We start from the raw sequence: 15,215 nt of genomic DNA, 5'->3' as shown, positions 1-15,215 counted from the left end.
TTTAAAATTCATAAAAGACTTTCTTTTGGTATATTCTAACCTGTGTTATAGAAAAGGCATTTGCTTTGCCATTTTGGTTAGTGTGAGGGTCAGATGTATTTTGGACACAAGGTGAATTTGCTTTAGTCTTAGTTTCATAGGCAGGGGCACTCTTTTGCATAGGGAAAGGTAGGCCATTTCCAAACCCTTTTTCCTTTAACAAATAAGGCTAATGTTGAGAACATTAAAATACTGAATCCGCCATTGTTGAACCTACACAGTACTTGGGCCAATGTGTGCCAAGCTGTTTGCCCTAGATTTCTAAGTTCTTTGAGAGTAGCTTATCTTTAGAGGATTCATCTATCTGTGACCTTAAAAAGCTACGGGGTGGCAGAATACTAGACCCCTGCATCAGTTATTTTAAAAAGGTACAGCATGCCCCAAAGCGTTACATAATGTTTGTGTGGATTTCGAACAACCATGTTGCATAGAAGGGCTGGAGCTCCTAAAATCCTGGCAGTTCGGTAGATGTTTTGGTATGGAATGCTGTGCAAAGATGGCATATATATTCATTATATCACCACGCACTAAATATTCAGCCTAAACTGCAAATCCTCATCAGGAAAGGCAAGTCACATTTAAAATAGATGCACACCATAAACCCAATCTACAGGCTTCACCATTTTAAAAAACTCCCACTAAGAGAACTAGAGTTTTGGCAGGTAATTTGAACACGACTTGCACTACTCACTTAAAATGGTGCAGAATGTACTGGCAGTGTTCACTGTACTGGTTCAACCAAGTTATAATCCTTAAGGGTGCAATTAGCAGCAGTGGATAGAAAGGCTTGCTGAGGGTTTTCTAAAAGATAAGGACACTGATCAGTAAGATTTAGCCATCTGGCAATAGCATGAATTTAAGAATTTTGCAGAAAGCAAAGCATGAGGAAAAATAAATTAACTCACAAATGCCTTCTCTCTTTGCAGCAGTATGTTTAATAAACCCTGAAAGTAAACAAAGAATTATTATTGAAGTTCAGATTTGATTTTACCATACAACTTACATCAAATAACAGCCTCTAATATAAAACTTTTTGGTTGTTATGCATGTCTGGGAATATAATGTGGTGCTTGTTCAAAATGTCAAGAGCATACGTGCGTGTCACAGTCCCTAGTGCAGTTTACAAAATACAATTTGTTACTAGATTAAAGTGCATCCCACATGTTTCAGAATCGTTGTGTTCTTTAGAGGAGATGCAGAGCCTGACAAACAAAAATATCTTACTGATTACATGCTTCAAGATCAATGCATGTTCTACATGCAATGCTGTTCCCACAGAAATGGAGTACCTGCATTATCCTCCATCTTCTCGCTATGCAAGTGTAGGCCCCGTTTTCCGGCCCTAACCCAAGCCAGGGGGCATCCATTTCTTGTCCTAGCTGAGGGACAGTGCCCATAGGAATTACCCCCACCCCGCAGGCCTGCTGGTAGGGAGGGTTGCTGCACCAGCAAAATAAAATTGCTAGTAACAGGAGATGGGCTACACTGCGAGTTCTTAGATTACTAACTGGAGACAGACACAAAGGTGAATTTTATAGGGATCCAACTGGGACCCCTCAGTTTATAAAATCCCCCTTGCATGCATGCCAACTAAATGGGGATCCACTACGTCATCTCACCCTTCCATGGAGGGGTGTCTGAGACACTTAAGGCGATTCTGATACAAAATACCCCTTCCTAACTTCAGGTACCACCAACATGAAGTGTGAGGCTAGAGGATGGCCTCCGTGGGTGGGCCCATCTTCCTAGGCAGCCTCCCACAGGCCCCCACGTCCTCTCGCTAACTCATGCCAGGGTACCTTCCCTGTACCCCCTTTTCTTATATCATCATACACCTACTTAACCTTTAAACTACATAACATCCCCCCTAATAATTCTATGCATTCCCCCTACTACAGTTGCCTATATACTTATAAATTAAGTATAAACACTTGGTTAAAGGGACATTATGGTTACAAGTAAAATCGAAAATCCCCTGAAATTTCCCAGTTATGGTAAGCCAAGCAACTATAACTCACGCCACCACTGTGTATTTCTAAGACTAACACCCAGTACATCAAAGAGGACATAACAAATGGCATTGCACTGGACTAGCTGACATCCTTCCTTACTGACCGCTCTTCACAAGTCATCCTGGGCACCTTCTCCTCTCCTACTTCCCTCTCCACCTGTGGTGTCCCCAGGATTCCATCCGCTCACCCTGGCTCTTGAACATCTAACTTGCTCTGCTTGCACGCCTCATCTCCTCCTACTCTTCCAACTTTCAGTGTTACGCAGATGACAGAACTTTTTCAAACTCCTTGCTGACCCTTTTGCACCCTCCATCATCCCTGACTGCTTATCTGCTGTCCAGTCCTGGTGCCCCAGCAATGTTCTCTGCCTCAATGCCTGTAAAACTGAGATCCTTCCCATCGGGACCCATGCTCCCTCCTCCTTCCCTTGACTCTGGCCTTCCTCTTTGGGCTCTCCTCGTGCGCCCGCTTCTGAAACCTTAGAGCCATCTTCAACTCCTTCCTCTCCTGGCTCACACTCAGGACATTGCCAAGAAGTCCCACTTTCAGCTCCCCCTTCTCACTTTCCCCCAGAGGCTTGTTGTGACACAAGCCCTGGATCTCTCTAGGCTTGACTATTGCAATAGCCTCCTCCTGAATCTACCATCATCCACTCTGCGACCCCTCCAGCCAATCCAGAATAGGGCAGCGAGACTCATCCTTGGCCTTAAGCCCAGGGACCGCATCTCTCCTGCACTAAAAAGTCTTCACTAGCTCCCGGTTTCTGCAAGGATTAAATTCAAATCCCTCTGCACCATCTACAAGACTGTCTGGGCCCGGGCACCACACTATTTTCAACTTAATATTACCAAGTACTCCCCCTCTAGACCACTACGCTCCTCTAGCTCTAACTCTGTGCGTAAAGCATTTTGCTAAACAGAGGGCAGGTGGTGTTAACTTTCCTAAACTGGCTCCCTCCTATGGCACAGCCACCCCCACCCCCCTGCGCCTTTAGCAGGATCTTCTTAAATTCCGGAAGCTCCTTAAGACTCTCCTTTTTACCTCCTCCTTCCCTTCTTCTCTCCCCTGCTAATCCCACAGTTGCTGCGATTGGCTTCCTGGGCCCTTATGCATCCTCGGACCCTGACCTTCCACATTCAATCAGCCCAGCTCCGGTCTATCTGCACTTGCAGTTACACCCTCCACCCAGGTGGCTCGCACTTACACCCCTCGCGGCTCCAGGCCATGTAGCACTCAACATTCCTAGCACTTCATCTGTGGCTCACCTATGAGCTCAGACTCCACAGCACTTACCCCTTGCCTTCTTCCTTGCTGCACTTGCATGTTCTGAATACTCACAAGGCATAGTAGGTTCGTCCTGTCTTCCTCTTCCCTCACTGCTCATATATTGTGTTTCAATGTACTTTAATGTATTCCCCACTCCTGCTCCCTCCCTTGCCCTGTGGGTGCTTTGAAACAGTATTTTCTTGTTGTATAAGCGCCTAACAAGCAAACAATAAATACAAACACATTGATGACATCACTGATAGCATCACATATGTGTGCTACTTGTTTTTGTTCACCGACATGTCTAGATCCGCTTTTCTTCAATGATAGTAACAATTTTTTAATTGAAAAGATGCTTTATATCTAGACGTTAACCTTGTCCTATGTTGTTAAATTACTTTCTTTAGGATATGGCCTCAGCACATGGTACACATACATGGGGAAATAAGCACGCCTCAAAAACACAATTCATTCATATACATGAAAAACTCTTGGCCTTTTATAGTGACGTTCTTTCTTTCCTCCTTACTTCAGTTTCGCTGTATATGCCTCAGATTCCTATGCAATGTGGCTCTTCATATGCATTGTTCGTACTAACACAAGTGTGTCTTGTATTGCTAGCTATTGATTCCAGGTTTTACATTAGTCAAGATTCTTATAGCCTTGCATTCATTATTTTACTAACCAATATTACCAGATCAAAAATACTGTATTTCTGTGGTATGTGCTGCAACCATTGCCCTATATGTACGTATTATTAGGTTCTTTAACAAGAACACTCCAATATAAAAATATTTTCAAATTAGTACATTTAATACATTAAAGGATAGTTCCGGGACTATTTTTTTATTGTCCCTACGGTTCGGCCATGTGTTTTTAAGCATAAATCGGTAGATCGTAGAAAACTTTCCTATGGACCTTACCCGACTTTTCGTCCATTAACGCACTCGAAATCAGCCGCCATTTTATGATAATCCTATCATTTCCCCCCATCGACCTGGCTCACCTGCTTTTGCGGCACTAAATCAAATCCCCCGCCCCTGAAACAGACTTTATCAAAACATTCATATTCCCCGCCTCTATCCGTGACGTGACTGTGCTGCGTAGGCAAACGCGCCCAGGCGTCTTCTACGCGACTCTACACAGAACCCGGAAATCAACACAGATTAGCTCACAACACAGCGCGCCACAATTCGGAATATGAAACTGTACTTTTAAATCAAACCGCAAGATTGTAAATTTGGTAAAGTACATTTATTTGACATCAAATGTTTAGAGAATATTCAGCGATTTTCATTTTTATTTGCTCACGTTCCAAAAAGTTCGTTTTGAGGCACGCGATGTTCCTTTGCTGTACACAGGGTCTTAGATCATCTCACAATACAGCGCAACAATTCGGAATATGAAACTGTGGTTTAAAAGCAAACTGCAAGATTGTACATTTGGCAAAGTACATTTATTTGACATCCATTGTTTAGAGAATATTCAGCGATTTGCATTTTTCTTTGCTCTCGATCCAAAATAGTTCGTCTTGAGGCAAGCGATGTTCGTGTGCAGTACACAGGGTGTTGGTTTACGATAAAATAAGCTCTTCGGTCGCACTGATAATCGCATGGCTGTTCCAACAACGAGGCACTAGGCCACCACAACGGTCTGTATGTTGCATCTAGCCGTTAGTACCGCGTAAGGGCATACTTGTACTTGGCGATCGTCCCACAAAATGGTCAGGGTGCTAACGTTGTTCACGCGGATAAGCAATTGGCGATTATAGAAGCCATCCGCCGGTGTCTGGTACTCGTGACACAGACAGTAATGGATGAAGTACCTGTTTGAAAACATAAAAAATGAAATTAGTCTCACCATCAGATCTTTATTAAAATTATTCATTTTATATATTAGGTCGGGAAATTATTTCATAGCTAGGACAGTGCAACTGGGTTTTATACGTCAAGGGGGGGCTGTAGGATACTGAGACAGTCCCCCAGTGCAGGGGTTGACAGGGAGTGCAGGTGGAGAGTGGAAGGGCCCAGGACCGAGATCGCAGGCAGTGGACCAGTTGTAGCAGGGGAGAGGGGGAGAGAAAGCAGAAGCAAAGAGGTAGGTTTTGAGGTGCTTCCGTAAAAGGAGACGGTTCTAGTGCGCAGTAAGCTACTGTATAGTAATTAAATTGCGGTATAAACTCATCTAAAGAGTTACTTACATTATATTTGCATTTTCCATTGTGTCTGTGCGTAGGGCAGCCCCGAAATACCACTCCTTCTATGCCGACGTTATTTCTTCTAATGAACGAACATGAAATGGCTTTCGTTTCTGAAATTATATTCATTATCGTTTCTTACGTGGTCCCGGCCTGTCAAGGTCAAATAACAATAGAACCTTATACTGAGTCGTGGGCCATTCTGGCACCCGAGAAAAAATCAAAGCAGCTGACCTTCACTTTGAACGAGCACACATTCCTAGTTAGCTACATTCAGTTTAAGGCCATCTCACAGGACTTGAAATTTACACTCCATCTTTGCATTTTGTCTGCGTGCTTTGCAGCCCAACAGAACCATAAATACGGAGACATTCTATATTTTTTGAAAAATTATTTATATTACTGTTTGGTTTAATTTAATGCGCAAATGAACAAGGTTGGAGAGACACATTGCATGTACACTGAGCAATCACTTTTATTTACACAATACATAGCTACACATATTCAATGGGCCTGCGACATGAGGAGACTCCAGAGCAAAGTCACAGGTGACACCCGGGTGGTTCGCACAACTGCACAGTGAAGGGAGGGGCAACGGTGGAGAGACACATTGCATGTACACTGAGCAATCACTTTTATTTACACAATACATAGATACACATATTCAATGGGCCTGCAACATGAGGAGACTCGAGAGAACAGACAATCAAATTACAATCATTTAAACCGTGATGTGTATTTCTCAATGAGCTCTTCTTTAGGTGGACATGGAACACAGGCAATGTTGGGTGGCAATGCAGTTGTCCCCTGCACAGGTTCGTTCACAACTCCATTTATGTGCCTATCTAGGACGTCAACAATAAGTCTTTCAATAAACTCATATTGCATATCCTCAAACACTGGTTTGATCACCCATTGTTTACTTCTTTTAGTGAAGGCCTTATTGTAGCGAAGCGTCCCTAAAGCTCCGGTCGTCCTACTTTGTTGACGGCCAACATTATGGTTATGTGTCAAGACCGCTAGAAGAGTCCGATTTATCATGCCCTCCATGCCAAAATGCAATCGTTTTGGCCTGTACTTTAGGCACATATTGTGGAACACCTCCAAATCTCCTGTGTGGCAGAATTCCGTGAGTCCCCTCAAAGCTTTTGTTATAGTTTTATCAAATACAATCTTTTCAATGGCTTTGTGAGTGGGTGATGAAGGAATCAACCACTTCTTCTTCCGTGCCTCCTCTGTGGACAAATGGCCATGTTCACAATTGTGGAAATGTTGGTTCGTGTTCCATCGGTGAACGTTTGTACAGTGTGGCATTACTGACCGCCATTTTTCCAGTAGGATTTCCAACGACCCTCCACATGTTTTTGAGTTCCACCAAAGATGGTTGCTGATTGACTTGGACCACTGTGAAATACCTTGCGTTTCTTTTTTTTTACCTGCAGCCGACAATTTTTTATTGATTGTTTTTGCAAGATGCCAAACGTCAAATTGGTGATTTATATTTTTGTACTGTTCGCTCATTGTCTTGGCAATTGAAACGTGTCTGTCCGTGGCTATCAGGTCGATCACCATTCCCCGCGATTGTAGTTCTTGCAATGATGCTACAAAGCCAACTTTCTCCATTGCCACTGAGGATGTACTTTGTGACACCTGCACGACCACCGAACTCACAATTTTCTTACTTTCCATGTCCTGAAAGTGGTAGGTGCAGTACTTGGCTGAAAATCCTGGGCTGTCGCACTGTCCATCACCGGCTAGCCTGAACCGTTTGCCCGCGAATGTACTATCAATAGACATTTTTTCCATTCTCCAAGCTTCGCTAATGGCTGGAAATAGATAATCGGTTTGGTATTTGTAGAACTGAGTTTTCGCAATGAAATGGATTCCCACAAACTGAAAGAAAGACTCTAATTTTTTAAAACTTGAACCACTAAAAAGTGCAGCCGCTGCACAAAGTAGATTGCCTGCTGGCAGTTGTCCCAGCATAGGTTGTGCAGACCATGAGAAAGGATGATATTTTGTACAGGTGGCATGTATTTTAAGGTTAGTGCCTCGAATTGCACGAGTCACATTAATCAATGACTCCCCACATACTTCCCCACCAACCGAATGCCCACATTTCATCCGAATAATAATATCAATCAAACAACTATCGAATACAATGAATTTGGCCTCTTTCCTTATACTGTCACTCTGCATCCCAGCTGGTTCGGCCTGTAACGTTGAGGACTCGTCACTCACATGAAAGGTAGAATCTCTGATATCGTCTTCCGCTATGTTCAGTGATATTGATGGTGTTTCATTGTCGTCCACTTCATTCTCTTCCATTGCAACATCCGTTCCTTCTCCGGCGATGGGTGAATAAAACAATTTCTTCAACTTTCTCGCGGTCTTAGTTTTCGCGGGTGTGGATTCTGTGAATTGATCTCCGACTGCATCCGAACTACCAGGAGGACATTCACTATCAATGGCTGGTGGTGGTATAGCTCCGTTGTCAATCACTTCATATTCTTCCCATTGGCACGATGCATCTCCAGTCTCAAGTCCCTGCCAAAAGGTTTGACAAGCAACATCTCTCGTTCGCTTCACTGTCTGTGTAGATCTAGTTCGTACAACCACTCGCAACTAGAGGACAGATTGGAAAAGGGATGTTCAGTTTAAACACAACTTACAGTATTGAACTATTAACAGTGAAAAACAACATAATATAGTGACCAGGACACTAACCTTCTTTTGCTTTCTTTTCTTTGAAACTTTCTTGCCTCGAACTTCAACATCAGGACGCTGTTGCTCCGACTCGTGTGTGCATGTCTCCACTTCCTCTTGCGCTGCAACGACTATATTTTCCTGATAAGCACATCCATCACGCACTGACGCTCCATCGACTCCCTGAAACATAGAACTTTCATTAGTATGTATAATAATATCGAAAACACAAAATGTACTTGGGGACCAATACCCACGTACATGTCAATAGCAAAACACGAATGAACGCTTTGTGTAGAACATTCAAACGACAATTATTCACGCATTGTTGATCTAGTTAGATGGAACTGTCAAGATCCATACCTCGGGCTCCTCAAACTTCCATTGATGATATTATTGAAGATGACGCTTCAGTGACTCCCTGAAACACAGTAATTGCATTAGTATGGTTTTCTATTTTGATAAAAAGAACAGAAACTTTGTGCAGGCGTGAACGGCTCATCTAAATAGACCTGCACAAACGATCAGTTGTCTAAAATAAATAATGGATATGTAAATATGATTCGATTTGCTCGATCGTTGGAAGTGTCACCACCCAGCGATCTGCATCAACTACTAGGGGTGATGTTCTTGTAGAAGAAGCTCCGTCATCTCCCTGAAACATAGTACTTGCGTTAATAAAGAAGGAAGTATAGCGGATGTAATGACGTCATATGATTTCGCTTGATCGAACTGTCAGTATCCATACCTCGAAATGCATAAGAACATCAAGGGACGATGTAACTGCGGTGCACACTTCTGCAAGCTGTTGCGCCGACCCGTAACTGCACGCTCCCCCATATTCTTCTTGGACTAATGCTCCATCGACTCCCTGAAACATAGGACTTTCATTAGTAATGAACACAATATTGAAAAAAGAAGACACATAGGCGGGCGACGACAGAAGGACATATCAATGGCTAAATACGAAAGAAACATTGTGTGTAACAATCACGCTACAAGAATGCAAGATCTGATGATCTCCATCGATGGAACTGTCCTGAAACGTACCTCGAGCATCTGAGTGACATCAACGGTAGTCGTCAATACGTTGGACTCCTCAGCATCTCCCTGAAAGACAGTACTTGCATTATTTTGGGTAACAATAATTATAACTGAAAACAAAGACTAGAGGACGAGTACAAGGGTGTACCATTGGGTAAAATAATTACACGATAAATTAAAACTATTGATTTACATGCCTAAAACAAGTCAGTGGCAGAATAGCCAAGTAAGATTACCCGATAGGCGCTTGAAGTGGCTGATGACTGCAATAACGACACGGATGGAGAAACTTCCGCCTTCATATTGAGTGGATACATAAATGGGGAAATTATTGTTAGCTAATGCTACACACTACCGCAAGGCCGAGAGATAAATACATAAACTTGACTCACCAGTGGAGGGATGTGGACGAATAGAGTGGGAATAGCGGTTGAGAGCAATTTTCGCCTCGCTCGCGGTGTGTTCTTCTTTATTAGCAATGATGTGGAGTACATGTCTGAGCTAAAGTGCCTGCTGCAGATGCGGTATCGATCACCCCTCTTGTCCGCAAAGACTTCTAGGACTCTACTTTCAAGCTCAGACGGTGGATATCCGCAATATCGGACCCATTCTCTTATCTGATCTATTGTCTTAGGGAAAACATGCATTATAATACCTTCAGATTTATTATGGGTCTTCGAAGGGCAACCGCCAATGGAACAGGCAGGCATTGTGGAAAGTTCTGAAAAGTAAAGATCAACAATTCTCTATGAATACCAATGTGTTAAAAAATTAAATGACACATAAAAGGTTCAATGCAAGGTTCGTTTTGGTTCTTGGAACTATACACGTTATTCACATGCGGATAAGTATTTGAATAACTTTAAAAAAATAGAAAAATAATTTGACTAAACTCAGAACATGTGACTAGTTACTTGCATGTACTGTCTTGAACGAAAAGAAATTGCACGCAAAATGATTATGGTACATGGCCTTACCTTGACGAACAAACAGTTAGACGCAGGGATCAGAGTAGTTTCTTGTCGTAGAACAGGGAGCAGTTCAAAGGTTGCAAACTGACGAGTTTCCTCGAAGTGGTCACGGAAGTTCACAGAGACGAAGAGCAGATAACCAGCACCTTCACGGGTTGACTAGCAAAGCGCAAAGTAGTTCTCATTAGAAATATGAAGTGGGTTATAAAGAATTCGAAACAGGGGTGTGTTTGTGAATGAATGACGTGTATATGTCGTGGCATTATGCGGTTTGCAGCGGGCCGTCCAGCGTGAGGGGGGATGCTTGGTAGGAGACACGGGGTCTGGAGGTAGACATGGGAACAACAACCCATGCTCTATAGACCACTTTGAAGTGCACATGGTCTTTGGCACCTCTTGGCCTTTATCGCTCCCTGACAGCTCCACTTGCCAGCGCAAGTACCCCGGTGCGAACTGCCTTTGATAGGGCGGGGGGGTGGATTGGGGCGGTGGTCGTGCAGACAAGACACAGGAAGACTCGTGAATGGAGACACACTTATGTGGATTGCAGGGGGCCGTCCAGCGTGAGGGGGGATGCTTGGCAGGAGACACGGGGTCTGGAGGTAGACATGGGAACAACAACCCATGCTCTATAGACCACTTTGAAGTGCACATGGTCTTTGGCACCTCTTGGCCTTTATCGCTCCCTGACAGCTCCACTTGCCAGCGCAAGTACCCCGGTGCGAACTGCCTTTGATAGGGCGGGGGGGTGGATTGGGGCGGTGGTCGTGCAGACAAGACACAGGAAGACTCGTGAATGGAGACACACTTATGTGGATTGCAGGGGGCCGTCCAGCGTGAGGGGGGATGCTTGGCAGGAGACACTGGGTCTGGAGGTAGACATGGGAACAACAACCCATGCTCTATAGACCACTTTGAAGTGCACATGGTCTTCGGCACCTCTTGGCCTTTATCGCTCCCTGACAGCTCCACTTGCCAGCGCAAGTACCCTGGTGCGAACTGCCTTTGATAGGGCGGGGGGGTGGATTGGGGCGGTGGTCGTGCAGACAAGACTCGTTTGCCGCAGGGCCTCACCAAGGAGAGGCCATCTAACTGCATGTAAGAGGCAGGCTGCAGGATGCTGGCCGGAGACATGTGGTGTGACAAGACAAGGCACAGGAAGACTATTCAATGGAGACACACTAGATTCATTTAAAAAAATCCAAACAACCATTGTTAAAATATATGTTGGGTTTTATTTTAGATCTTAATTTCAATTGAACATAAATAATAAACATTACACATTGTAAAGTTCCGGTTGCAGCACATCCAGGGAAAATCCGCGGTATTGTCCACTGTCGCTGGGGAAATGTGGTCTAATGGCAAGTACCGCACAGGCAGGTATTACTCTCCGAACGCGGTGTCCGAGCCTCCCGTGAAGCCACCAAGTGAAGCAACGATAGGCCACCAGCCTGTACCACCTGTGAAAATGAAAGATGCAAACTGTATTAAAATGACAAAACTTTCTTATCAATGTCGATTCAGGTAAAAAATGTCATTCTGCTTTGAAAAAAATTCTATCTAGAAAATGCACAATATGGAACCAGTTTACATGCATTCGAATGATATGTATATGTAATTTTATATGTGGGAGACGACCATGACATAGTGGTGGCATCACTGACATCAAAACCAGAGTATACTTACTCGTTACTCGGATTACGCGGACGAACAGTGCCGCGAAGTTCGTGCATAAGCACCATCATCATCCTCAACACGGTCCGTGAGAGGCAGGCTTCCCTGAACTCTGGCAGCTCGGTGATGCATTGCGGACTTGGCTCGCCTTCTGAAATGTAGGCCAAGCACCCGGAATTTTCACGGCAGCAGCAGTTCTCCTCCTCAGTTGGCATTAGCTTGCACCGATTGCACGTGCACCAGGTGGAGACGCCGTCCATGCGACATGGTCCAGGCTCTTCATCCGTTGACTGGTCCTCCCAACTGCCGTCCGAATCCCCATCGTTTTCGCGTGCTTGCCTTTCCAGTAGTTCTTCCTCGCTGTACTCGGGCTCGTACATATACGGCATTATTGTAGCCATTGTGTGGTAAAGAAAGTAAAATAATTTACAGAGATGGTACAGGTGTTCACAAGGCCTAGAAGCGGCGAAGGTAGCTGACCAGAGCACAGAAACGAGTCACAGAATACTCAAAGTAACACAGAGAGAGGAATGGAATCGAAAATCTGCTGCTGTGTGTTGTGAAACGGTGTGTTTATACTTATTGAGGAAAGAGGCGTCCTGCCATTTCCATGGCGACACTTCATTAGCTGAGGCGCAGCGATTGTTGACACTAAACGTGCTTTGGCGTTGGGAAATGGGCGGTACGCGTCTGCTGATGTCAGGCTCAGGGGCGGGGGATTTGATTTAGTGCCGCAAAAGCAGGTGAGCCAGGTCGATGGGGGGAAATGATAGGATTATCATAAAATGGCGGCTGATTTCGAGTGCGTTAATGGACGAAAAGTTGGGTAATGTCCATAGGAAAGTTTTCTACGATCTACCGAGTTATGCTTAAAAACACATGGCCGAACCGTAGGGACAATAAAAAAAAAAGTCCCGGAACTCTCCTTTAAGTACTTCATGAGAAGACTCCCGATCATCCCTGATATGTTGCTACCAACATTGTAAACTCATCCTCTTGTATAGACTTTATCAGAATGAATTTGATATGTGATGTCATCAATGGCATTTCTGATATCATCTTTGATGCCCTCAGTGTTAGTCTTAGCAGTGCACAGTGGTGGCACGAGTTATGGTTGCTCATTTTACCATAACTGGTGAATTTCTGTGGTTTTTCGATTTTACTTGTAACCATAACGTCCAGTTAAAGTTTTTTCACTGAATTTCATAGGTTTTTACCAGTGCACCCTAATCTGCTACAATGTCCTAATATCATACCCACCACCAATATAGCAGCATTTCCAGCCAATCTAGGAAGTTTCAAGTGACAACTGTGCCATTCCACACATTCTATCAACTTTCTACAACTTTGGACCCTGGTTCTTTGTTGGCCAACGTCAGCGAATGTCTGACGTCACCGGGGACTTTCCGGACAGTGTCACGTAACGGTGCACGCTCTGATGACGTGTTCGTGAACGGGTCCGTGCTTTGCAAACAGGTCTGTGCTTCGCAGACATTTTGAAACTGCATTTTCAGCCGATCTAGGAAGTTTCAAGCTGAAGGTTTACCCTTGCACAGCTCCTAGACCTATTCTTACTCATTTTTCATCTGCAATCCAGGAGAAAGCACCAGTTTGGAAGAGTATTGGCACACCCGCTATTTAACTTCAAAAATGGCATCAGCCATAGCCATCCCTCCTCCCCAGGAGCCACCAACACCACCACCCCCAACAGCTGGAGGGCCTGGACCAGGGAAAAGGCGCAATGATGCAGAGGAGGATCAAGAGGACCAGGCAGATGAGAGAGGAAATGCCTACCTCCAGCACCCAGAGAGAATCGTGGGTGTGAAGGTTCTTTAAGACAGTACAAGGGGTATCACAGGCTCGGGCTACCCATGTTGAATGCATTGAGGGTGGAATCATACTCAGTCGAGGACATCACAGGGAGTACTCTTTTGGTACCACGTCCATGCGCTGCCACACTCGCTCATGCCACCCAGGTACTCTGAGAAAGGCTGTTCCTGTCTCAAGAAGTAGTAGACAGTCTTCCTGTACCTCATCTTCCTTATCCGCTACTGAAATCACACAGGCTACCCTCTGGGGCAGAAGATACCACCAGCTACCTTGGAAGCCATAAAAGAGGCTGTTTGCCCATATCTTTCCAAGACAACAGTACTCTTCATTTACTGCAACACAACACTCTGCAGGGGGGTAGCAGTTTCAAAGTGCTTTCAAGGCTGCAATCAAAGAGCATGAGAACCACTGGCCCTAGCTTAAATTGAAAGCACGCCCAACATATTCCCCTGTCCACCTGCCCCCTCCGTATCTGTGGTTCATGCCCTTCCCTCATTTCTCTCCCCCAACTTTCTTCCTGGCCTCTCCCGTAAAAAAAAGAAAAATACAAAATCATAAACACCAAAAAAAGGTTCCTTTTAGAGCCACCTTTCACAGTTAAAAAATAGAACTAAAACGAATTAATCTTATAGATTCCATCTGCTTTACATTTTTCAATTAAGTAGTTTGACTCAATACAATTCTCCAACATTTCCATTAACATTTTCTACTATGCTAGTGGAAGTAATGGACAATTTTATACAAAACAAAAAGAAAGGACAAAAAAAAAATTCTCTCACAAACACCTTTCTCTAGCATACAATAAGGACCCTAATCCATGGACCCTCATGACTATCAACGGTCTCTGCAGTCCCCTTTCCAGGCCAGACATCATTACAAGACCGGCATGGCACGTGCACACCAACACACAGAACAGCCCTTCTACCCTTTTTTACTTTTATGTGTTTAACACTCCCCCATTGCCTGCTTTCAAACAGTCACCCGTCTATCCACCAATCACTTCCAAAAACTATGCATGTAACCTTATCAACATATTGGACTTCTCCACACCAACTGCCACTTAACAATGTTCTAGAAATCTTTTGTATATGCATTTCCCTTACTTATACAAAATAATTGTACACAGTGCTGCTATAAATGCACAGATGAATTTTGCAGTGAGAGAAGCGCATGAATGGAAGGAGGAGTAGGGATGGGCAAGTGTTGATGGGAGGCCGGGAGGGAAGTGCCAAGTGATGCCAAAGTGTGAGGCCACTGACTAAGTGCTGGCACAGAGGAGTCCAAAGGGTGGGATGCACAGCTGCCAGACGGTAGGCCCACAAGGGCAGTGCTGAAGGGGGTTAAGGGAAAACCTGCCTCCCGCTCTCTGTTTGGAGAAGCATCTGACAAGCAGAGAATTGGAGTTAGAGGAGCGGAGGGCTCTATAAGGGTAGTATTTAGGGAGTAAAAGTTGGAGATCGTGTAGCCCCAGGCCCC

At 44.4% G+C, this 15,215-nt stretch overlaps 1 protein-coding gene across 1 annotated transcript in view; it reads right to left on the bottom strand.

The window, feature by feature from the left end:
• Positions 1-15,215, bottom strand: part of ELAC2 (elaC ribonuclease Z 2) — a 972,577-nt gene that overhangs the window by 237,345 nt on the left and 720,017 nt on the right. The window contains exons 18-19 of the mRNA XM_069654514.1: positions 945-983; positions 731-840 (exon numbers count right to left, since the gene is read on the bottom strand). Of these exons, the coding sequence (XP_069510615.1) occupies positions 731-840; positions 945-983 (149 nt within the window). The remainder of the gene's footprint in view (positions 1-730; positions 841-944; positions 984-15,215) is intronic.

This window comes from Ambystoma mexicanum, chromosome 3q (genome assembly GCF_040938575.1).
Source record: "Ambystoma mexicanum isolate Mex_15411 chromosome 3q, UKY_AmexF1_1, whole genome shotgun sequence".
Lineage (NCBI taxonomy): Eukaryota > Metazoa > Chordata > Amphibia > Caudata > Ambystomatidae > Ambystoma > Ambystoma mexicanum.
The sequence above is the reverse complement of the archived record's forward strand: the minus strand, read 5'-3'. Positions and strand labels throughout refer to the sequence as shown.